This window comes from Triturus cristatus, chromosome 9 (genome assembly GCF_964204655.1).
Source record: "Triturus cristatus chromosome 9, aTriCri1.1, whole genome shotgun sequence".
NCBI classification, from domain to species: Eukaryota; Metazoa; Chordata; class Amphibia; order Caudata; family Salamandridae; genus Triturus; species Triturus cristatus.
In genome coordinates this window covers 652,063,594-652,089,412 of record NC_140592.1, presented here as the reverse complement: position 1 = coordinate 652,089,412, position 25,819 = coordinate 652,063,594, and the positions used below count along the sequence as shown (strand labels likewise).

At 44.5% G+C, this 25,819-nt stretch overlaps 1 protein-coding gene across 1 annotated transcript in view; it reads right to left on the bottom strand.

The window, feature by feature from the left end:
- TBCB (tubulin folding cofactor B) overlaps window positions 1-25,351 on the bottom strand; it is a 105,079-nt gene extending 79,728 nt beyond the window's left edge. The window contains exons 1-2 of the mRNA XM_085625713.1: window positions 25,034-25,351; window positions 5,192-5,335 (exon numbers count right to left, since the gene is read on the bottom strand). Of these exons, the coding sequence (XP_085481839.1) occupies window positions 5,192-5,335; window positions 25,034-25,150 (261 nt within the window). The 5' untranslated portion in view covers window positions 25,151-25,351. The remainder of the gene's footprint in view (window positions 1-5,191; window positions 5,336-25,033) is intronic.
- Window positions 25,352-25,819: the final 468 nt, after the last annotated feature.

The window sequence follows — 25,819 nt, the reverse complement described above, 5'->3', positions numbered from 1 at the left end:
TTATGACATCATTATACAGTAACAAACCACTGAAGTTCACCACTTCTACTTATTTCACATAGCTATAACTTGCGTCTCTGCAGGTGGTGGAGCCAGCCACCTTGTACTGAGGAAGAGGGCGACTGAGATCCTGGCGGCCTGTGATCCTCCCAGATCTGTCTGACAACTGCTGTGTCCCCTGCTCCACTGGAAACAGATCCCGTACACATACAGGACTTTGGCTCCCCGCCTGTGATCCTTGGGAGGATCGGGCTACACTGTGGGACTGGTGCAACTTCTCAGAGTCAGAATTATCTATTAAGATGGCAGACCGCTTTGTCTGCGGTGGCCACCCTCTTGAGGCCAACAGTCGTGGCGATGATAATTTCAGAGGAAGCAACCACTTCCAGCGGGCACCCACCACGCAACCGTGCCCTGGTCCATGACGGAGGGATTGGAATTACTTGGTCTTCTGTTGGGGCACAGAGCACCGCAGAGATGCCCCGGCCAAGATAGCGACCCGCAGCCGGTGATTCTGGGGAAAAGCGCCCCCCACCTCACAGGGGAACTAATGGGGCTTGTGGATCTCCAATGGCCCTCTCCCTAGGGCCTATACCTCATAACCTGCAGTGGGGGACAAAAGGGGCCATGCAGCGCTTAACCCTGGACCAACCAGGTAGCCCCACTCTGAACATTGGGATCGATCGCTGGCTTATCCAAGAGAACGGTGGTGACCTCCACTGGCCTAGAGCCCCCTTATGCTTGTTCTGGCAAGGGGCCCATGAACTGAGTTGTCCCTTGTCCCGCTGCCCCACAGACCTGTGGGCCCCACCAGTTTCCTCCCGCCCTCCTCCTTTATCTCATAAAGGCTGCTCTCTGCAATGCCGGTGGTCCCAGCCGTGTGTTTTTGCAGTACTGGTGACCCTTCCTCCCCGTTGTACTGTGGGGAGCCCTGAGAGTTCTTTGCTCCCACCCAGGTATCCGTCCAAAGCCAATATGTCTGGTGTCAATTGGGGGCTTTTGCTCATTTGAGGAGTCAATATGGGGCGTACATTAAGGACGATGCGGCCACGAGCGCTTCCCAGCAGGGAATCAAGCAGGGCCTTGGCGGTGGAGACACGTCGTACATGGACAACAAGTCCGACAAACTCTTGGCAGCAATGGATGACTCATGGAAGCGGCTGGAGGGCAAAATCGATTCCCTCTTTGTTGAGATGGATCTTATACGTGAGGATTCGTGGAAGGTCTCAGAGTTTCACTGCCCAGGAGACAACAGTTCTGTCACTGACACCAGTAGCTCAGTCGGCAGTTCACCACATTCAGACCCTTGAGGCACAGACTCAATGCCTGGCCGCCCTCCTGGATGATCAGGAGAGATGGGCTAGATGTAACAAAGTTAACATTGTGGGGCTGCCTAAACATGGAGTGGGAGACTTGTTATTGGCCTTTGATGAGTCCTGGATCCAGGAGGTTGTGGCCCCAGAGGGTCACTCCAACTTCTAAGCCCTGAAACGTGCACACCGAGAACTGGCTTGAAAGCCTCACCCTGGTGCACCGGTGCGGCCTATGGTGGCCCACCTCCTCCAGGTTAGGGACCAAGATAATCTTCTTCAGCAGGCTTGAGCCCACAGCTCATTTGCGGTGGACAATTCCAAGGTGTCATTGCATCCCAACCAACTTTACTCTTCAGGTCCAAACACAAAGGTCTGCAATCACCTGATAGTGGGAGAGTTTACTGCTGGCAGGATCTTTGAAGAAGAAATTGTGTGACTTGGGTCTTTAGTACTCCTTACTCTTCCCCGCTCGTCTGCGAGTCCAGTCTAAAGATAAAGGTCACTACTTTACAGATCCATCTGTGGCGCGGGAATGGATTGAACTCTACGATAAGGACACAGTCTGTACGGAATCTTCTGGGCATACTCGTCCCTTGCGCCATAAGCACCATTTCCGGGGACGAGGGAGGACATGCCGCTCTAAGACTCAGGTGGCTCTAGAACAGACAAAGGCAGTTAAAAGACCTGCCACTATAAGCTCCAGCGGAGCCTCTCAAAGGCCCAAGTCCCCTGAATGTTGATTCTTCGCCTCAGACTCTGAGGACTCTACAGCTCCTGGTCTCGAAGACATTCTGCCCTGGGTCACTCCGGGATTAGTGGATGACTTGATTTGATGTGGTCCCATGCACTTGTACTAATTATTCTATAATTTATGTATATTTATACACAGAGATAACTAGAGGCACAGATAGATAAAAGGCAGAGATGGAGAGAGAAAGAGAGACAGATACAGTACAAAAACATTATGACGAAAACACAACATACAAGTATGTCATATATGGGGAATATGTCATATTCACAAAGTGCTTCCAGGTTATAGTGGCCCAAACTCTCCGTCCGGGGAAACTGTAAGGCTCCACATTACACATTTATAAAAGAGGATTTCTACAAATTGTCTCTCTTTTGAAGTTCCAATTTGTTTTTTCTACACAAGGTCTTTTCTCAGTTCTGTCTTTTTTCCAGACTTGTGTTTTTTACTGAAGGCTATAGGTCTTCAATATTTCCCATGCTAACAACAGAAAGGGTATAGCAGGCATTCCTGGTGTGTATCTTGTTTCAGACTTAAGGTATTTGACCTTATTCTATTGTTAATTACATTTGTTTTTGCCCATTTGAGAACATGCAAATATGAACTTAATGTGATGACCTACCTTAGCTAGTTGCAGGGTAGATATGAGAAAGTTCCATGACTCCCTATCAAAAGCCTTTTTCCGTGTTCAAGGGGCTAATACATTTCTTTGCATGATTTATTATGTATGTGAGTAATCTACTGTTGTCATTTTCCAGACTTCTCCTTATAAATCCTGTCTGGGTTAGAGATCTTAGAGCTATCAGGAGAGGGATTAACCCATTTGGAGAGGTTTTCACAGACTTTGCAACTGTCACTAAGTTATCAACAAGCATTTGCAATGCAATAGGTCTCGCATTTACGCAAATTTCAGCTATTGACATTGCAAATAACAATGCCTTTTATTTTTGTTTTAGTTTTTAAAACAAAAATAAAAGGCATTGTCATTTACAATGCCAATAGCTTAAACTCGCGTTACTGAGAGAACTATTGCATTGCAAATGCTCGTTAAGGTGTGTCTGCACTCTGTCGTATGCATGTTGGGTATTCGGTCTAATATTCCTTGATGGGTGCAGGGTGTAGCATAGGGTGTAGATGTTCTCCCCACCCCAGTGGGCTGGTTACAAATATATCGGTGTGAGACATGGAAGGCGCATACCTCGGTAGCCGCCTTGGCCGTGCACACCACTAAGGGCGGAGGAGACACATGAAAAGGCCCATTGAGCGTGCCCACCATGCTGCACAGCGGTGCCCTTCTCCGGCCATGTAGGCACAGCCACGCCTGATGCCTGTGCCTTTATTCCTGGTGTGCCTTTAGTGATGACCCCGTTACTTTGGTGAAATATGTTCAGTGTCACTGGGGGAGAAACACTATTACATAATTGTGCAGTCATGGCATTTTCCCACCGAAATCTGTAATATTTTTTGACGCACTCATCACACAAGCCATCATTGTGTTTCTTCATAATTTAAAGACTTTAACAAAACAATTTCTCGGTCAAAGGGATCGGAGGTTGTTTAAATTGCGGCTCATTTTGATTACTGTAGTGGGACATTTAAAGGGGTGGCAGTGTTGCCAAGATAAGGGTACGCTATATAAATGCAAATAAACATCCCCACAATCCTTGTCATTATGCAGAAGGTGAGCCTGCTACTTTGCCACAACCTATATTCTAGTTATACTGCCCTTCAAAATCAGGTAACCCAGGCGTTTAATGGTTCAGCTTACACGCCCTTCGCACACTTTCAGACAAGGCTGTCCTTCGGGAACGGGCCACACTTTGCGATAGGCAGGCAGTTCATGTCTGCGATTGTTGAACTTGCCACAGGCCCGAGAGGACAGTCTGTCTGGTCATTCAAAGGTGTGAGGCCTACAATAGGACACCGTCCGGAAAGGGGTGTGCCCCCCGCGAGAGGGGCACGGTGAGCGTATATGTCCTATGATAATAGTTGGGAGGTGACTATTTCCACACGCCAGCCCCCTCCGCTCTTGGCAGCCTCGCACATACCAGTGAAAAGGTTATTTTGATTCGTCACCCGTATGTATGTACAGTCGCCGTGCCCCCATGGACCCCGAGAGGACGTGAGAGCAGAGGGACTGCACCCCCACCCCCACCTCCCCCGAGAAAGAAGGTATCTTATATGTTATTTATTATCTTCGAGAAGTTGAACCCTCTGATGTCCTCTTGCCTAGCGTCTGTTTTATTTCATCGTCCTTTGTGCCTCGTCATTTTTGAGCGGTGAAACGGAATAGAGGTGCACGAAGCGTTCACTGTTCTCTTTTCTGCATTCAGACTATGACAGGCCTGTCTGGGTTGATTGCTTGGCTGTAAGATAGCAGACTGGGTTAATGTTCCGGCTGCTGCGATCTCCGTGTCCTGACGGTAACATGAGGTTAAGTGGTAGCATAGAGTGAAAGACGAGGCAAAGCTACAATATGAGAATAGGTGGCATAAGAGAGCGCATGGCGGGGGATAAGCACCGCGAGTTAAGACCATGAGGAAGAAGTAATATCCTCATGTTTTGCACTCAGTCCCTGTAAATCAAGCGCGCGAGTGGACAGAGAAACAGTAACTAAAAGCTACATCAAGCGCACAATGGGAGCGTGAGAGCGAGCGATGGGAGCGTGAGAGCCAAAAAGGAGCCGCAATGCGGGCGCGCACATGTACTGAAAGCTAAATCAAGCGCGCGGTGGGAGCATGTGAGGAGACGCCATGTGCGTGCACATCACCTGTCCGGGTGCGCACATGTTTGGTCTCCCTTCGCGCACCAAACCGACAACAATAGAGTCTCGCCAAGGCGAAGCAGCGCAAGCGCTGCGTTCGCTAGGCGAGACCTAAAAACATGCGAGTATTCACACACATATAGGCCTGCATTCAGTAGGAAGAAGACAACTGACCAGTATAGTAGGGGCAGGACTAGAAGCCAGAGTCTGGACTCTGGTGCGCTCATGGGCCACGGTCATTACAGCTTTACATGTGTCTGTTGAGTTACTCTTGAAAGAAAAAAATCTAAGTCACAGCCGGGTGCGTCACTGTCAATCACTAGAAAGGCATAACTATAAGATTAAAATTAAGTGAAATATGCTTACATGTATCCGACAGCCATCATCTACAGGATACGAACCCAGCAGAGAGTCATCACTGTCCATCCTCATAATGAGTTTGTTATCCAAACCGTACAGTTCAAGATCCATGCAGGAAGCAGGTGTTCCAACCACAAGCTCCAACTTACACTGCAAGAGAAAAAAAATTAGAAGTGTACAGAAAGTGACAATGAAGGGGACAGGGCTTGAAGCAACAGCTACAAGCCTATTACACATTTAAGATTTTCACAAATAGCACAGATGTGCAATTTCCAAAATCATGCCAGTGTCCAACAGATAATTGCATCTATTCACCTAAATCACAAATGCACCTCAGCACCAAGAAAAGCGTTCATAATTTATTTAGCAATTGAAGCCTTCTATATTTCCATCACATGCCTTATCTATCTTCCACCATGTTCCAGGATCACTCATTACCCACAACTTTTGCACAGTTAATTTTGGCCCTGTAACCCTCATGCTTTAGTTCGGGGACCCATAACATCTCATTATAAGATGGTAAAGGAGCCTTTACCCATCATCCACACTCTATGAAACACCATCCTCACTGCCCACCTGTACAATGGTGGAACACACCCAGGCCTGCGTGATACAATTATATTCCCAATGCATGTGTGCAATTTAATTCCAACCAAGACATGAAATAATGCCAATGTACCATTTTTTTCAACAAACTTCTATCGAACCATGACTATCATTCTCAATTGTTCCCCAATCCCTCATTAGGCAAACCACTTGATCTCAACCTAATTTACTCTAAACAAGACTTCTACTACTTACGAGGCACAGGTCGTCCAATGTCCCAATTGCTCATTTTCAATGTCTAGCGCCATGGGGTACTGCAGTACTCATGATAATCTTTCTCCTGATAAGTCTACTCCAGCCCCTCAGGCTCCCATTAAATGCCTCCTATTAAACGCCAGATCACTTATTAAACATAGCGTAGAATGTGCCCTGTTTATGGAAGACCACAATATTAAACTTGGTTTCATAACGGAATCCTGGTCTGATTAAGCCTCCGGGCCTGACTTGTTGAAGGCGTCCCCCCTGGCTTCCTCTGTTATACTCAAGACAGACCTTTGAAGAGAGGCGGCGGGCTGGCAGTCATTTATCATGACTCCCTTAAGCCCTCCTTTACCAAAGCATCCAATTCACCCTGTGAAGCACTGTTAATTAGTACTCAAATATCAAATTATGATACTTTTAACAATGTCCTTCTGTACAGCCCTCCTGGTCCCAGGGGCACATTTTTAGATGCGCTGGGATCACTTTTAGAGGATGGAATGTGTAATAAGTATTTTACAATCATGAGTGATTTTAACTTTCATATCGAAGACGCTTGTGACGTGGACAATATAAAATTACAGGAATTGTTTGATGGGTGAGACATGAAGCAATTAATATTAGATCCAACACATTTCCGCAGGTCACACACTGGACGGAATTTTTTCTAATAATCCTAATCTGGTTTACCTTCAAACTATCCCCCTTACTTGGACTGACCACAATGCAGTTTTATTCGAACTTAAACTAATCCCACGTAATTATCCCAAACCTCCGGCAAGAGCAACCATAATCACTAAGTGCTGGAAAAAAACTAGACAACGCTGCACTACGTAATCTTCTACAAAGCTCAATGCCAGCTATGGTGACTGAGATAAATGAAGCTACGGATAAATACACTGATTGGGTAGACCAAGCTTGTAAAAAAAATGAGCGCCGGGTAAACGGTCCATCACTAAGCGGACACTGCCAACTGCCCCTTGGTATTCTGAGATTTAAAAAAATCCAAAAGTAGCGTGTAAAAAATTGGAAAGACTATGGAGGAGCGAATATAGTTACACAGATAGGGAGGCCTGGCTAGCTATAAAACACTGCTCATTGAAACAAAAAAGACCTTCGGTGAACAAATCAGAAAAGCTTCCTCCAAAGAGCTATTTAAAACCATTAATCTGCTAACCTCTGCCGCTAAGCCGCAGATTGAAAGTAATATAGAACTTTGCGAATCACTGGCTGCTTTCTTCCTGCAAAAGCTCGAAAATATTTTTTCTTCTTTTACCTTTACGCCTATGACAACTAATGAGGTAGTGTTAACAGAGGGCCCAGAGCCCACTGGCCCCTCTTCTGTATTTGATCATTTCACACCTTTAGATCAGCCTAGTGTTATTAAGCTTCTATCCGAGATTCGTTCATGCTCCCAGTTAGACCCGTGTCCAGCTTCAGTATTAAAATCGGTTTCAGACATCATTGGGGAAGCCCTCACTCCATTGTTCCACACCATTTTTAAGTCTGGTCATTTTCCAGCTCCTTGGAAAATCGCCTCCATTTCTCTATTGCTCAAAAAACCTAATTTAGACCCTAAACTTCCGAGCAATTACAGGCCCATCTCTCGTCTCCCTTTTCCGGGTAAGATGTTGGAAAGAGCCATGAATGGTCAACTTAGTCTTTTTCTGCAGTCTAACTCCTCCTTAGATACCACGCAGTTTGGATTTCGTGCTGAACACAGCACTGAATTGGCACTTATAAAATCTACAGACGAGATTAGGGAGGCTTTAGATCAAGGTGGCTCTGCTATCTTGATCATGTTGGATCTCTCGGCCGCATTTGCTACGGTTCATCACAAAGTATTGATGGACCATTTATCAGCGGTTGGGGTCAGAGACGAGGCTTGGGCTCTTCTGAAATCGTTCTTAGCCAACAGAACACAAACAGTGGCCCTCGGTAGAGATAGTTCTAAACCCTTCTCTCTTCCGTGTGGAGTTCCCCAGGGGTCTTCGCTTAGCCCGACACTGTTTAACATATATATCACCCAGTTGTCGACTTTCATCAAATCCTTCGGATTTGACTTGCCTTCTTATGCTGACGACACACAAATTGTGTTGTCAGTTAAAAAGGGGTCAGAAGCTGAAACCGCCTCGATGTGTCACAACTGCATGCAAGCAATTGCTGCCTGGATGGCCTCAAATTGTCTTAAGCTTCATGCAGACAAAACTGGTGGACGACTACAATGGGACAGCCTCCTGTCCCAGTGGCAAATGCAAAAAATCTTGGAGTGATTATAGACTCAAGACTGTCCTTTAACACTCAGGTCAGCAGGGTTGTTTAATCCTGTTTTCTTATGCTTAAAATACTTCGTAAAGTCAAGTTTCTCCTCCCAGAAGACTGCCTGAAAACAGCCGTTACTGCACTTATTCTATGGAGGCTGGACTATTGTAATAGTCTTTATATAAGTATTCATTAAAAACATCTGTCCAGACTCCAGATTGTGTCGAATGCGGCAGCCAGATTGCTCACGGGGATACCTAGGTTCTCATAAGTAAGGGCGGGCCTCAGATCGCTTCATTGGCTGCCTGTGACAACTCGCATTCAGTTTAAAGCCATGTGCATTGTCTTTAAAGCCCTCAATTGCATGTGCCCTGATTTCCTGAGACACTCCATTCAGTTGTATGTGCCGGGGAGGGCGTTGCGCTCTATGCACTCAAGACTTGTTCTCCTCCCCCGCTTTAAGAAAGTAAGCTGGGGTGGGGGAAGTTTTTATCACTGTGCCATTAAGGCATGGAACAATCTTCCTTTTTATCTCAGGAATTCCACTGAACCTCTCCCCTTCAGGAAGGGATTAAAAACTTGGTTATTTGCCAAGGCTATTCCCAGCCTCAAGTTTCTCAGCTTTCACTTAGGTAGGTAGCGTACAGCGCCAGGACACCTCAGGGTAGCAAAGCGCTCTAGACATTTTAATAACATAACATACTACTAGCTTGTGAGTTCTACCTGAAGACAGCTCTTCTATGTGCAGCCCAGCCTACTATATTTAGAAGCTTTACCCCCGTCACCTCACCTGACCTGTGTGTAGTTTTTGTTCATTCATCCTAGCTAGTAATTCAATTAACCCACCTGGATCTCCCATGTCTGCTAATACTCTCCAGAGACTCTCCCCCAGTATCAAATTGAATGCAGCACACAGGTCAACAAATGCCACATAGAGTTTATGGTTACCCAACAGGACATATTTCCAATAAAGGAGGGCAAATTTAAAAACATGGGTATTAGACTTCCTCAAACCTTAGAGAAGAGACATTTGAATTTTCTCCCCCACACCAAAGGGGAAAATACATTTGCAGAGATAGGTTAATTTACTTTTTAGCTAGGATTTACCTAAACATGAGTTTTCCTGTCAATGAGCTCATCAGCAGTCGTCTAAACCAATTTTAAGACAGTTTCACAGAGCTCCCCCTCTGAGTTTTCCTTTGTACCAACAAGTATTAGATGTGACTAAGTGAATGGAAAGATCCGGATAGGATTAAAGACTCCGATTCATGTCCAGATTATATTCAACTGATAACATGTACAAGACCCTTCCGGAGTCAGTACCTGTGGATTCCTTAGTGGCCAGTTGGTTGATCAAATTTTGATGGCTGCGGATAATAACTTGAGGGACCCAACTGATAAGTAGATGAACCTGCATTAAAAAAGGTGTATATTGACGCACATCCACGATGAACAGGGATTCATGGAGCCTGTGAGAGTCAATCTCGGATTGCAATTAACTTTTCTAAACAATTCAGTATGGTTGAGAGCTCGCAGCATTTTTCGAATCTATGAAGAGACAAAGAGTGTATTTCTGACATTTTCTTTGATGCCAAATGTGCATCAGCCTTGGCGGACGGTGCAACTACAGATTCTAGAGGGAATCTCTAGTTAAGGGTTGGCATACTGATAAAGCACAAATCTGCAGCTTTGTGCAGGCCTTTTGAAGGACTATCACTTTTTGAATCTTGAATGGAAGAGAAGCGTCACCCTCTGTTCCTTTCATCAACTCTCGGGCTCTGTAGCTTCTACAATGCAAGCAGCTAACAAGTCATTCAGTGTTCTGTCAACCTAACATCTCACCTTCAACAGCAAACGTATAATTTAAGGAGAAATCATGACAGAATCTTCAAGAGTTACTTTGAGCAAAAGGAACGTCTTCTCTTCAACACATCGCTTTATCAGTCTGGAGATGGAGAGTACGGAGCCCTAAAGTAGGAGTATTACAGTCAACTTTGATGAAGCCATTCAAAGATCCAGATATGCTTTCGCAGGCTACTCTAAACATTTGAGCAACTTCCAGAACTAGAGTTCCGCTGATATGTATCTTCTATTAACCGTAAATAAATGTTGACACGCCAATCTCTTTATGAGAGGTTTGGAAGGAATTTGGGAGTACCAATCCCAAGGCTCAACAGGCAGCAAATGGAGCTTTTTGAGAACAAGACTTGCAGGGTTTAGGTAAAGATGAAGGTCTGGATTTTTAGAATTCTAAGCGTTATTTCTCTTTCTAGAACTTTGGTGAGACCTGCGCTTCTGCCATGGGATTTCCCTGGTCTAAAAGTCTTATCTGGGGTTTGTCTGCAGAGTTCATGTTTGGACCATGAAGGGGGTCTTTTTGGAGGTATTACTTCTGACAGTCCTCCTTTTCTTAAAGATTTGGAGGATGGTGTAAATTTGAAACCAGACCCAGAATAATTGGTGCCAAAGAAGGAGTGGTAAGCAGGAGGAAGTAGTGAACCTATTCCCAGCTCAAATAAATGTGGTATGAGTAGACTGACCATTGGTGTTGGTTCATCCTACTTTAGTTTCAATTTACCTGCAAAATCTTATCCCGCATCTTCTTTGGCGATATGATACATCCCCAAATACTACACCATCACCATGTGATTTGAAAATTGCAACCTCACATATGTAAGTGTGGATGGTGACAGAGGCTTTTTTCGCAGCACTGTGCCTTGTTTTAGAAAATTGGAGGCTCCAATTCTGGTCACCACATATTCACATCGGAAGAGGCCTTGTATGCTATCTGTCTGCACAAGCAAATCTGAATTAATCCCACTGCTCATAGTTCTTAGCCAGGCATGCTCATTACTAAACCTTGGGGCTTTCTATTTTTGACATGCGCATGGATTAGCTCCGTGCATTCGTATTACATTTGGTACTCCGAGCATGCCATGAGGCTAAATTAAGCACTATTGGGAAAATGCACCATTTTGTCAACTATTAAGTGGGCAAAATGACTTTCTCTGTATCTAAGCAGACAGTGAAAGACTCAATGGAAAAACACTCTTCAAAAATAATGGCTCAATCACATTCTCCTGCTTTGCATTCTGGCTCCCCCTCTCATAAGAGGCACAGAGGGAGAATCAGTGAAGATTGAAGGGAGAGTCAGTGAAGATGAGAAGGAGAATAAAAAAAAACTGTTGTGGAAATTCTTGCATCCTTCAAAAATAAGGATACTAAAAGGAACATTAAGAAACACCTTATGCCCAATGTGGATATTTATTCCAATGTTTCTGGTTCACAGGATAGTGAAACAGATATGCCTTTAGGAGATTAGAAAGGCAAATATGCATCTAGGGTTTTTTGACTCATTAGTGTGATGGGGTTTCCTTTGCCGGATGCCAATTGCACTCCAGAGGAACCAATTTTGAGGCAGTTCAAGAAAATACAAAATGTGAGGTTGCCTATCCATCTGTTTGTCATGGATGTCACTCAGAATTAGTGGAAAGATTCCAACAGGATGAATGTCACAAACATTTATGGCAAAGTTGTACCCCTTGGATGAAATGTAGAGTGAATCCCGGACCTGGTTCATGTTAATTCTGCAGTGGCTATCCTGCTGGGCAAATCCTCTATGACCAACCAGAATATTTCAAAGCTCCATATGGCAAAAAAGTGGATTAAGCTTACAAAAAGGTTTATTCTGAATCATATCTGTCCCTTGGCTGGTACCTTTTAATCATATGCAATCAATCCATGTATTCAAGGTACTTTTAAAGCAGCTCAAGATAGTCAAGAACATACTGATTTAATGGAGGATCTGAAAAAGCAGCCGGAGCTTCTCTCTAACATTTCAACTTTGTGAGGGACTCCGCCTTGTGTTGTGGAGCTTCTGTTGCTGATCGTTAAGAAGTTTGTTTCTTAAAGTTCTGAACACAGACTTGGTTCAATAATCAGCTGTGCTCAGAAAGCCATTTGAAGGTGTCAGTCTCTTTGGGCCGAGTTGGTGGACAGACTACACAAACGTTTAAGGACAGGAAACACTTTTTTTTTTCTTTAGAAAGCATCAACCTAATTCTTCTCCCTCCCCCGCCTCCTCCCTCCGTGATTCTGCCTCCCCTTTTCCAGCCTGACTTTTCTGTGTCCCCCTTACTATGCTTTAGTAACTCATGTAACTATGTTATACTGTTTCCCTTTCTATGTTCTGCGATGCTCCAGCAACTGATGTAACTATGTAACAATATTCTGAAACAATGTCCTACCTCATGTAAAGCGCTTTGATACCGCCGGGTCTAGCCAGCACTATAAAAAACTTTTCAAATAAATAAATAAAATTCTCCTATTGTTCTTCCAAAAGATCTAAATCTTCTTTTGGGCAGCCTTCAAGGAAGCTATTGAGTTTGGCTCAGAGTTCAAGAAAACTCTTCTGAAGAAGGTTCAATTAAAAGCAAAAAGGTAGAAGCTAGAGCAAAAGATCCTCATTCCTGAGCATTTCTGCTGACAGGAAGGTGATGGATGAGACTTGCAGGTGGGCAGATGAATCCATCACTTCATACTAGAATGGAATAAATCCACTTGGAAAAAAATCGGCGAAGGATACATGATATAGTTCAATCCCATTGCTCTGGAATCTGGGGTCATACCTACCCCATCCAAAGAATCCAGAAAAAAATTAGATTACATTTTTTTAAAAGTAGTGGAAGCTCTTATTTCCAAAGTAGCAATTGTTCCTGTTCGAGAGATGTAGAAAGATGAAAGAGTGTATTCAACTGTTTTTATGGTACCCAAAGCGAAGAGGCAAAAACATGCCCTTCAAGATGGAGCGATTCTAAAGGACTATTTCTTAACTCCAATGAGTGACTTCATGTGTACAATAGACTTATTGAATCATATTTTACTGTTCCTATTGTTCAGAAGCTGCAGAAATACCAGAGGTTTTGCACTTTAGAACCACTAGCAATTTTAAGTTCTCCAATGCAGTCTGAAATCAACTCCAAAGGTGGTTGCTTTTCTTCATCTACAAGACAGGTCTTCAAACTGTTCCCACCCCCTCCCCCCCCCCCCGCCCCCCGCCCATGGAGGTCCGCAGCTGCATTCCCAGTGGGGCACAAATGTCTCAATGAATAAGTAAATGAAGATGGTTTGGAAGAGCCTCCTTGTTTATTTGGCGCGTTTCCAGGCTATCTTCATTTAGATGGAGCTATTAAAGTGTATTTAAAAAAAAAAAAAAAAAAAGTATGGGAACTGTGATCCTCTCTCTCATGGGGGCGGGGTCAGTCAGTGTGATGGCAGGATGAAGGACCTGCATACAAAAAAAAAAAAATATATATATATATATACACACACACACACATACATATACACACACATACATATATATTCTGTAGCTGTTTCTTTCGCCTACAGATAACTGCATATAAATAATGCACACACTTTAGAAGAAAAATAAATGCTAATTAATCAGTGGGAAAAACACTCTCAGGTGTGAAACCACAGTTGGTTAATACAATCACTGCAGATGTCAGTGTGTGAGACAAGAAACTCCCAGAATTGAATACTGGCTGATGCAGTGGGGAATAGGGACTGCTGTGAAAGAAAGCACAGCAAGTGTGTCATAGTTTTAGAATTGCATTACACACAGCATAAGACAGGCTGCAACAAAACGATTTAGGCCTAGATTTACAAAGACTCTGCATTAAGTTGGTGTTACTTTTTTAGAACAAACCTGACGCAAAGTGTTGTTTTGGTATTTACAATAGAGCGCATATTATGATTTGTGAGTTTTATATGGTGCAAACTTGACCCGAAGGCATCAGTGCACTTTACATGAGCAGCAGTTGCATTACATAAGGAGACATTAATTTTTGTTAGGCACAGGGAGATTAAGTGATTTGCCCAGAATCACAGGATGTTGAGCGTCGTTGCTGAGACTCGAACCCGGCTCCCCAGATCTGAAGACGACCTCCCTAGCCATTAGGCCACATCGTCTCTTGGATTGTAACCACACATAATGCAAGGCTGTGAAATCTTGTCCCATGGCCAAGATTAACTAATACTTTGCAACAGGTTTGCTTTATTTTTGTAACGCAAAACCTACACATAGCGTTATGCTGGGATTTACTATCCAACGGGAATCAGGATTTTCATTGGATATTCTCCCAAAGTAGAGGCAACGTTGCACTACACACTGACTTGTGTTACTTTGCATCAAAGGGGCCATTCCATGGATAAAGCATTGGCGTGCCCACGCACCAATCATGGGATTTGACCCCAATCAATATCTACAAAGAACTGTGAATGGGGGATTTGCATCAAAATCCTGGGCCTCCTCGAGACAGGTGTAACAATGAGAATGTTTTAGATTTCTCCTCTTTGCAAGTGTGCGGCATTCTACCGTGCACATACAAAGAGGGAAATGCCTTAAAGCATAGTTTTTCTATAGGAAGAAACCCCTTCCTGTACAAAGACTAAGCTGACCACATTGCAGACACGTCTGCACTATGGCCCACTGGGGTTGGCATTGGCACATGGCAGCATAAAGTACATCAGTGGAGGGAGAGAGCAGAACAGCTTAGTAGATATGGCTCTGTTCTGCTCCATGCTTATGCAACGCTGCACATTACCTCTCACAAAGAATACAACTTTGTCACCAGGAAGCTTCAATAAATTCCATGTATTAAAGCCAATACCGACTCACAGGCTCCTCTACATTTGGTGATTAACCAACTGCAAAGACAAGGAGATGGACGGAGCGCTGAAACTTTTCAGATACTCACCCCCAGTCACAGATCTGGGTTCAATCCATAATCATTCTTTAGCTCACTTCGCCACCCCAGTTCCGACCAAGCCATATGCAAATAAATCTTGTCCCTGTGCCTTATGGGAACAGTCCAGAGCGAACTGCCAAGCAAGGTCTACCCTAGAAAGGAAACTAGCATCCTGGGACCGGTTTCGTGATAACACCCCTCATCAGCCAGGCTAACTTGAATCCAGTGGCAAAGATGATGGATGGAGCGCTGGGGTGGCGAAGTGAGCTAAAGAAGGATGATGGATTCAACCAAGATCGGTGCCTAGGGGCGAGTGTCTGAAACGTTTCAGCACTCCGTCTATTATCTCCTTGTGTTTGATTAACCAACTGAACACATTTGTTTTAGGTAGCATGCACCCTGATGAGAAGACCCGTTTCGTATTTAGCTTTCTGCCCCTCTCTAGGCTTCAGAGCACAGGAGACCCTCCACCCCCCCTTCTCTTTCAGCAAAAGGCACCTCAAGGTCCGCATTAACTGTTCTGCGAAAGTATGGTAGATTTTTAACAACTATGGGAACGGTTTTAGTAAAGTTCAAAAACACATGGGCACGTGGGTCCCCATAGATTCTATCTGCTTCCACCTCTGTTTACATGTAGATTTTCCTTACTACCTTTAAAGTTCATGTCACCATTGCTGCAAACGGGCCAAGCAAAAGAGGGGCGAGATGTGGGGCTTTGCTATTTTTCTCTTCTTTTTACAGAAGGGGGAAGACAGCCCATTTCGGGTCTTGGCCAATTAGACCCCAAATATAGCTTTTTTACTATAATTCCTTGCTTGCATTAGACCCCACTGCACCACTGCAGTGTCACTGTAGCTTTGGGCCTCACAGCAATGGCCCAAGGGATTGGGGAATATAGATGCAGAGGAAGTACTTAGCTTGGTACTCAGAAAAAATAGCAGGGAGAGAAATAGGGCAAGACGGGGGCCCATGTTTTTAACAGAGAGCAGAGGAGACATCCTGCTTCCAAGGTAGTAGACAGAAGCAATCATTAATTAAGGTGGTGCTGGGGCCCAAGAGTGTGTGAGGCCCATCGTATCACAATTACGACTGTCTTACTTTACAAAAGGGGCATCAGGGCTCATATTACTTGCAAGCATTAAAGCCAAGGGCACCCGTGCTGCAGGGGGGAGGGGGGGGGGGGGGGGGAAGAGAGTAACATGTGGGGGGTACATTTCTCCCCAGAAAGGGACACTGAGCCTCTTTCAAAACTGGATTGATGTAATGTATGGTGGGGAAGAGGTGACAGAGGCACACAAAACCAACATCTACAGAAGGCCACAGCTATCAGTAGTGCAGCAGGTGCAGTTGGATTGGGGCCCGGAAGTGAGAGGTGCTCCAACACCCCCAATTATGGGGAGTGATCTTTGAAGATTACTTTTTGTTTCATGCACTTACTCTTTTACAAGTCGCACATTTAGTGTGGAATAAGACTACAGAAAACAGTACTCCTGAAAGTATCTCACAAGCCCAGTCCCCTGCCCTCAGCCTTGTCACTCCTGCGTCTCCAATCCTTGCCATAAAGTTTTGAAGGCGTTCCAAACTCTAAAACATTTACCATAGGAAGGATCAGAGCAAAAACAATTGAAGACCTCTGATCTGTCCAAATATTCCCATTCCTTGATAACTGACTGATTGATTTATGCAGCTTCAGAGGAGTCCTTACTTCAACTGCTGTAGATTACAAAATCTACTCCAAACCTGCAAATTATATCATCAAAGGACCTAACATTTATCAAAGAAAGGTTCAGGATGGAATTTGACACTGTATTCCTTTCGAAAGCCAGAGTAGTTAGTTTTCACAACCATCTAATGATTATACTATTTTGCCTAATAGCTTTAGCACAACAATGATTACAAGCTGTAGGCAAAATGTTATCTTGTTTCTGTGTCTTCAAGGCTCAGCAGGCAAGGTCCCATCATCTGTTATCTTCAAAAGAACTGTTTCCAGAAGATTTAATTAATCGATGTGATGGTGCAAGTGACATACAAATTTAAGTATCAATTTCAATAGTGGCCATGTCCACAAAAGCTCTTCAAGTAAATAAGGGTTTATATGGTTACACAAGACATTTTAACAACAGATGCCAGTTTAATTGGTTGGGGAGCACCATGGAAATCTGACAGTTCAGTCAAAATGGACAAAAAGGGAGGCAAGCATGTCTCCAAATTGGAGAGAACAGATGTTCTCAAAGCTTTGTCCCTTTTCAATATCAAATTCACAAAATGAATGAGATAGTGAAGTCAGACAATACTGTAACTATTGATTTCGCAAACATAAAGGCAGCACTCTCTTGAAGTCTCTGAATAAAGTTGCAGAGGCTCCTGGACAATGGTTGGGTGATCATCTGCTTTCAATCTCAGCTGTCTGCATTAAGGGTTTGGCCAATGTAAAAGCAACAGATGGAGTCAAATAGTTTGTATAACTCAAGAGATGTATCTTTTCTTAGATAACCTTTCAGAAGCTGTGCACGAGATTTGGCACCCCTTAGCAGGATCCCTTTGCATACAAGACCAATTACCTGCTTCTTAGAGTCGGAAGCATGGGGAGTAGATGGCCTTCTAATCAAATAACCAAAGAAACTCCTGTATGGATTCCCATCATTATCCTAGATACTGAAAATGCCTCTGAAGGTTCAGTGGAAGAGGGCAGAAATCATTGTAGAGGTGCCTTTTTGGCCAAGTAGATCGTGTGTCCCAATCCCCAAGTTCCTAGCGTTGTGCCCTACTTGGATGTTTCCTCTTGTTTTATATCCTCTAAAACCACCTATATTTTGTCTTTGCTCGTGTCTCAAGGATGTTGAGAAAATGATATTGCTAAGAAAGGGCCTTTATTAATGCGGGACGCAAGCAATTGGGGGTTAAAGAGGCAGTCAACCCTGAAATTCCTTTTTAGACATTAGTCTTCATTTTCTAAATGGTGTTTATCATACTCAGAGTCTCCAACTGGCTGCTCTCTGTCTACTACTTTGACGTTTTGGGTGGGTAGATTGCATACAAATATTGCACTTTCAATATGAATGTTCAGTGTTTCACTATTAAGGCATTAGTGAGCTTGAGCACCCTTTCAGGGAGGCCGATTCTAGGTTTAAGTTTAGTGTTATGGGGCATGGCCAAGCAACATGGCCGACAGGACGTGAGCTCCTTCGGCTGCCAACCGGCCAGCTGCCAAAATCCTTCATTATCCTGTCCCGTAACGCCCGTGACAGTATCCCTTGTACGGTGTGGACTCTGCCAGCTGCGGGAGCGCCCTGAGGAAGAGTGAGCCGGTGCAACGGCCTGGAACCGGCCACACCGGCTTCGCTCCTGTCGGCCCGTTCAGCCATAATCACGCGTGGTCGGGGACGCGGCCTACGCTCACCTGGGCTCCGGAGCAATGCTTTCCCGCTCCCCTATCCCGTGGCCTCGGCGGCTGCTGAGGGGGCACCTTCCGTCATTGGGGGCCTCCCGGCATACCTTTACTCCGGCCCGTGTCCTGGGGCCTTGGTGCGAGGGATGATCTGCGAGGGGCACCGTGAGGTCTCTATTCCCAGCCTGAGGAGCTGCTCCGGAGGCACTGGCGCTTACCGAGGAAGTGTCCGACGCTGTTGGAGGGCTCCGGAAGTGAGTGGTGACCCTGTGCCTCCATGCCGGACCTACGGTGGGCTGTGGACCACGGGCCAGACCCGGGGGCACCCCCGACAGTGACCGGCCGGAGATATTGGGCGATCGTGATCTCCCCCCTGTCGTGCTGGAGAACCTATGGTGGTGTGGAGGCACTATTGGCCACGTTAGGCTGGGGTATGCGCGCTTTTCAGGTGTGCCGCAACTGACTGCCTTGCCTCCTTCGGTGGGTCCTTTCCGGGTCTTCCTGCTGGCGCTTGGTAGCCCCCTGGCCCGTGGGGTCCTCGGAGGGAAAATTGCTGCTGTTTGCCCGCGACTCTCCTGGAGGTGGTTGCCTTGATGCAGGGGGACTAATCCTGCCCCGGGCCCTCGTATTCTCTGCTCGGTCCGCATGTCAGTTGGATACACTGTTAGCGCTCGAGTGCATGTGAAGCGCGAGGCAGGATCTTACCTTCGCAACACTCAAGCAGCTTTGTTGGAAGGCTGCGCTCAAGCGTGTTTGATTTCCCTCGCGCCTCCTGTTTCGAGGAGTGCGAGGGAGATTACATTAAAAAGAACTAACAGGGCCGCCGTACTTATGCTACGTATGGCAGCCATCTTGGATGTTTGGGAATCAAGTAATTAAATAACATACGGATGAGGAAATTGACGCAGAGTCTGTGGGAACACGAGTCAATTTCAGTCAGACTACGGTCACGAGTTCAGGAGGAGGTTGATTATTTTGGATTACGCAGTGAAATTTCGGGTAGTGACAATTTTGGAAGGTATTGTGAGGAAAGGAAAATAACAGGAAAGTTAAACTAGAGGTTTCTTTGGTGGAGGATTTAGACCCTATTGAGCACACTATGGAGCAAACTATGGCTATGCACGGACGGAGCAGGGTAGTTTTTACCCACCAAGGCAGAGAGCAAGGTCAAGAGGCATGCGGTCAGAGAGAAGATCAAGGGGTGCCTCAGGTAAGTTGTATACCAGGCCCTATTTCTACCCAAGTAAAAAAAGAATACATTTTGTGAGATGTTTTGAGGTAAAGGTTTTTATATTTGTGAGGAAGATATTAATTACATTTTACAAGATAGAAAATACAGAAACAGGTTTTGAGGAAAGGATGAAAGTATATATGGAGAAGATGTTTGGAGAAATGTCAGCATCTCTAGATAAGAACATTGAGAGTAGTGTGGAGAAAAGTATGTTGAAAAGAGACTCAAGAAAGATAAGGAGGTGATGATAATTTCTGGACAACAGAGGAGGTTGAGGCTGGTCAAACGCAAAAGAAAGCATGTGGACAGAAAAAGAAAGGGAAATGAAATTCAACGAGAGGTTCAAAAAGAAAGTGCTATAAAGGCAAAAGGAACTCTATAAGGGCGCGATAAAGGAAACAGTGTTGTGGCTGTGATTCGTCATCTACAAGTGGGGATGTAGAGTTGACGTGCACCACAACAAGTTTTGAGGATTCAGATGTGGAGGAAGTTCCACTCAAAAAGAGAAAATTGGCTCAGAAGGAAATTAAATTGGAGATAGGCGATTTTGTAGACCATCAGGGAAAGGAGTTGTTTGATCCTCTACTGATTCAGCACCCTCTGTCTCCTCATGGGACTCCTGCTGAGCACGTGGCTAAATATGTCAGATATTGGATAAGAAGAGAAATTCCGAAGGAGGTTAGAACAAGGATGAGGTCAGAATGCCCAAGGCCTAGTTTGGACAGTAAAGTGGCGTATACGCTAGAATTGGATCAGAAAATGATGGCTTTTCTGAATAAATCAGGCAAAGATCCACAAAGGGGTCTGGATAAAGGACTCAAAGGATGCCAAGATAGGCTGTTGGATGTGCTGGGTCCTCTTACTAAGATTTTTGATTTATGCGAATTGGCGCACTCTAACAATACAGGAGTGAAGGTAGTTGAGTTAGGTCAGTGGGTACAGAGGGCGATCTGCCTTCTAGGGAACTCTAATGCGGCACTATGTGTGGAAAGAAGGAAAAGCATCCTTTCTAAAATTGATCCTAAGCTAGCAGATTTGACTAGTAAGGAACCGGGTGAGCAAAGTGAAGGTTTGCTTTTCAGGAATGAATTTGTAAAGGACATGGCAAGGTATGTGGGTACCTTTAACTCACTACAGAAGGCTTAGAAGGATATTCATAGGGTTTTTGGAATGGCCAGGAGAATTCGGGGTCGATTCCCCGGCCATGGACAGGGCATTACTAGAGGTTTCTTTGGTGGAAGATTTAGACCCTATTGAGCACACTATGGAGCAAACTATGGTTATGCACGGACGAAGCAGGGTAGTTTTTACCCACCAAGGCAGAGAGCAAGGTCAAGAGGCATGCGGTCAGAGAGAAGATCAAGGGGTGCCTCAGGTAAGTTGTATACCAGGCCCTATTTCTACCCAAGTAAAATTGGGCTGCAAACTAGCCCAGTTTGTTTTAAGATGGAAAGAAATAACTCGGGATCCTTGGGTTTTGGGAACTGTGGCAGGTTATCGAATAGATTTTATACAGACGCCAATACAAGAGAGGACTCCCAATATTTTAAGGTTTTCAAAGGAGATGGAAGATCTAGTAACAAAATAAGTAGAAGCTTTGAAGCAAAAGGGGCGATAGAGCCTGCAAAAAGGGTTCAAGGTTGTTTCGTAAGCAATTTGTTTCTTGTAGAGAAGAAGGAAAAAGGTATGAGGCCGGTAATAAACTTAAGGGAATTGAACGATTGGGTTTGCTACAGCCATTTCGAGATGGAAGGAATTCATATGTTGCAGGATTTGCTGAGAAAAGGGGATTGGTTGACCCGGTTAGATTTGAAGGATGCTTAGCTGACCATTCCGATGTGCGAAGAACAAAAGGGACTACCTTCAGTTCAGGTGGAAGGAAGTGCGTTGGAGGTTTAAAAGTCTCCCATTTAGGTTGACATCAGCTCCATGGTGTTTTACGAAAGTGATGAGGCCAGTAGTGGAATAGCGGAGGTCCAGGGGGGATTAGTTTAATTGTTTATCTGGACGATATTTTGATTATGGCAGAAGACAGGAGTTTGGCAAGGGATCAAACGGAATTTGCAATAAACGTTCTGGAGGATCTGGGTTTTGTGGTGAACAGGGAGAAGTCATGTGTGGAGCCCGAGCAAGTGATGCAGTTTTTAGGTTTTCAGATACAGACATTGGATTGTGTGTTGAAGTTGCCTATGGAGAAAATGAAGAAAAATTGGAAAGAGGTGAAGACAGTGAAGAATGCAAAGTGGATTACTTTGAGGCAGTTGGCTCATCTGTTGGGTTTGTTATCAGCATCGATTAAAGCAATCTTTCCTGCTCCCCTTCATTACGGGGCGTTGCAGAGGTTGATAGCTTTTCATTTAAGACAGGGGGCAAAATATACACAGAAGGTGCGAATGAATCAGGAAACTCAGGAAGAGTTGGATTGGTGGTTGAGGAGTTTGGAAGCATGGAATGGAAGGGCTATATTTAGAGAGGACAGGGGGACAGTGGTCCAGGGAGGAAAGAGAACTGCACATAAATTGTTTGGAGCTAATGGCAGGGTCGGCTGCGATAAAACGTTTCTTGAAGGATAATGTGAAATGTTGTGTCCTATTGAAAATGGACAATTTGTCGGCAGTGCGTTATGTGAAGAAGTTGGGGGGGTCCTCAGTCGAGGGGCCTAGCGGAGTTACCAAAGGAATTTTGGATGTTTTGTTTGGAGAAGGAGATTATGGTTCAGTATATCCCAGGATTGAGCAAAGTAGAAGGTATTCAAGGTATCTCAGGGATGTGAGCAATTGGAAGTTGGACAGGGAGCTTTTCCAGAGGTTGCAACATAGGTGGGGTCCTCTGCAGGTAGATCTGTTTGCGGACAGCCTGAATACTCAGTTGATCGAATTTTACAACTGGGGGCCGATTCCGGAAGCAAAGGGGATAGATGCTTTTCTATAGGAGTGGAAGAGGGGGAGGAATTATGCTTTTCCTCCTTTCTCTATGATTCAGAGAGTGTTGACGAAAGTCAGGAGGGAAGAGGTGGAGATAGTCCTGGTAACGCCATTTTGGAAAGCACAAGTGGTTCCCAGATGTGGTGAGTTTATTGATGGAGGATCCGGTCTTATTCCTGAACTTCAGTGAGTTAATTTTGGATGTGCAAGGGAATGTACACAAGTGGATAGTATCAGGACAGTTGAGGCTAATGGCTTGGTTGATTTCAGGAGACTTTGGCAGATGCATGGCCTATCAAAGGAGGCTGAGGATCTCATCCCGGGATTATGGTCTCCAGGGACAACTAGGATCTACAAATCCGCTTGGAGAAAATGGAGTGGTTGGTGTGTTGAAAGGGGTTTGGATCCCCTATCAGCACCTTTAGTGGAGGTGGTGAATTATTTGTTGGTTCAGTATAATAGTGGTTTGGCATATAATACTGTGAATTTAAGCAGATCTGTGATTTCTGCAGGGCATGTTCTGGTGGATGAATTGCCTGTGGGACAGCATGCTTTGGTTAAAAGGTTGGTTAAGAGTGTTAGGATTGATTTGCCTCCAAAAGCGAAGTATGGTGTTTTGTGGGATGTTTCAGTGGTTCTGAAAGAGCTGGACAGTTGGGGTGCTAATTCATGTCTGGATCTGAAGAGTTTATCTTGGAAGTTGGCTATGCTTCTGTGTTTGGTCTCCTGTAGGAGGGTTTCTGAAATGAGGGCCTTAGAGGTGAATTCTGGATATTATCAACCGGAAGGTGTGTGTTCTGAGTTGAGGATGAACACTATGTCAAGGACTATTTTTTATCCTCTTTTGGAGGGGCATAGTAATTTGTGTGTGGTTAGTTGTCTTAGAGAATATGAGAAGAGGACATTCGGATTAAGGCAAAGTGGTTCTTTTCAGTTGTTAATTTCTTATAAGAAGCCATTTAAGGCTGTTTCAGCACCTAGCTTGGCGAGGTGGGTAAAGGAGGTTATGTGTAAGGCTGGTGTAGATGTGAGCCCTTTTGGGGCACATTCGGTTAGGGGTGCTATGGCTGGTAAGGCGTTTATGAGAGATTTTAGTTTGAGTGGTATCTTGAGAGCGGCTGATTGGTCAAATGATTCAACTTAAAAAAAAAATCTATTTTAAACCTGTGGAAAATGTATTGGAAAGAGTTTTAGATTAACTTTGAACATGCATAATGGCCCGGGCCTTGCCATAAATTGAATATTTTCCACAGTTTTAATGGGTGGAAAATCAGGATTTTATTAAAGGCTCGGAGGCTAATATTATCCCTCCACTGACTTGCCCAATTTTAAATGTTAGTTTATATTTTTTTGATGTAGGTTAAAGAAGAAGATTTGGACAATGGAGAGAAGTGCTGGGGAGCGCCAAAGATTTGGACTTTTTGGCCTAGCAGATGGACATATGTATTTGGGCTCTATTTATTTCGCAGCAGTTAAAAAAGAGGAAGATGGCTGCCTGTTCTATTAATATATGCATGTTCTACGTTCTAGACTTTATTAATGTTCTAATTCTAGTGTTTTGTTGCTGCTGTTTGAGGAGCAATAAAAGGTATACTGCATAATATTAGCCACCGAGCCTTTAATAAAATCATGATTTTCTACCCATTAAAACTGTGGAAAATCTGCATTATCCTTAGCCCAACAGGTCCTAGTCACAAGAATTATAACCCACCCACTCCCTTTGCCTTTTAGAGATCCTTCAGGCTTGGTAAGATCAGAAAGAATGTTCAGGAGGCTATACCGTGTATAGCCCCCATGTGAGTGGGAACAGTTAGCTTGATCACTCTATATGTTCTTTCTTCTATCTTCAAAAGTAATGCCTATGTGAGGACGAGTAGGACTAAGGGTAATCTGAATGTGTCTGTTTTTCTTAAATGGCTCTGGTGTACACTTGCTTTTTACGCCTTATTCTCAGCAAACCTGAACCCTTGTGTGCCCCTATTCCAATAAAGGTTGGAATACTTCAAGCAGTAAGAATTCATATAACACCGCTCATCAACCAAGACATAACACGAATCAAAGTCAACTCCATTGTGCTGTCAAATAAACACATAAAACTTAACCCGTCGCACTTTGAAACTCCTAACACATGACAACCTATCCCCAATTGTCACCAAAGTTAAAAAAAAATCCCTCTAAACAAAGCTATGAAAATGCAGGAAATGTAATTCAGTCGCCTCCATCACCAGGATAAGTGGATCCTTTCGAGAATGCAGTAGACAACCTTGCACGTCAAAGCTTCTGACGTATAAATCAGTAATATTCATTGATTATCCTTTTCTCTCCTTTTAAATATACCTCGACTCCAACGCAAATTAATGGGGGGGGTTACTCAATTTTTCACTTAACCTTCCTCTTAGTTCCCTTTAGTAGTTACTAAGTGTTGGCACTTAGGATTTTTACCCCGGAAACCTCCACCTCTAAGTGCAGCATAACCCAGCATCTTACCTTCAACTCGGCCAAGGTGAGTCCTCGGTTGAAGCGCTTCTCGGAGCTGTATGGGTTCAAGGTGCTGCTGATCAGCACCGTCACCGTCGGTGCAGAGTGCACGACTGGCCCACTCATGGTGTCGAAGCCTGTTACTACAGGTCAACTGACGTTGAATGCGAATGGGGCTCTTTGGGTCGGGTGGTCAAGAGCAGGATCCTAATGTCTCAGCCGGTGTTCCAATAACACGTAGGTGAGCTCAGAAGGCTCTTCCCATGCTTTCTTCAGTGCGTGCTGTGGTCTTTGAGTCGGCTTCTAGCCTCGCCCAGTTCTAACAACAGCAGAATGTGAAATAAGCGCAATCGCCCGTCAATATAAACCGAATCCTTAAAACGACTACAAGCGACTACAAAAGGCAGCGCTCAAAATATACATGACTAGTGGTAATGTATTTATGTCGTTTTCTTTCACGCGGATCTCAGGTTCTGTCATCTAAATGAATAGTGTATGGAGTGCTTATGTTATTAAACTTGTCATTCACTCTGGAACCTCTTACTTCAATGTTCATTGTGTGCTCTCTTTAATGTTATTGCATTTTCGATTTTCTATTAAGTTGTATATAACGCGAACTCGACCCGAAGTTATTGGAGCGCGTTAGATGAGCACCAGTTACATTACACAACAACTTGTTAATTTGTTTTTTTTCGTTTTCTAATGCACGGGAGATTAAGTGAAGCGCCCAGAATCAAAGGATGTTGAGTTTACGCCGGGATTAGAACCTGGCTCCCCAGCTCCAAAGGGGGCAGC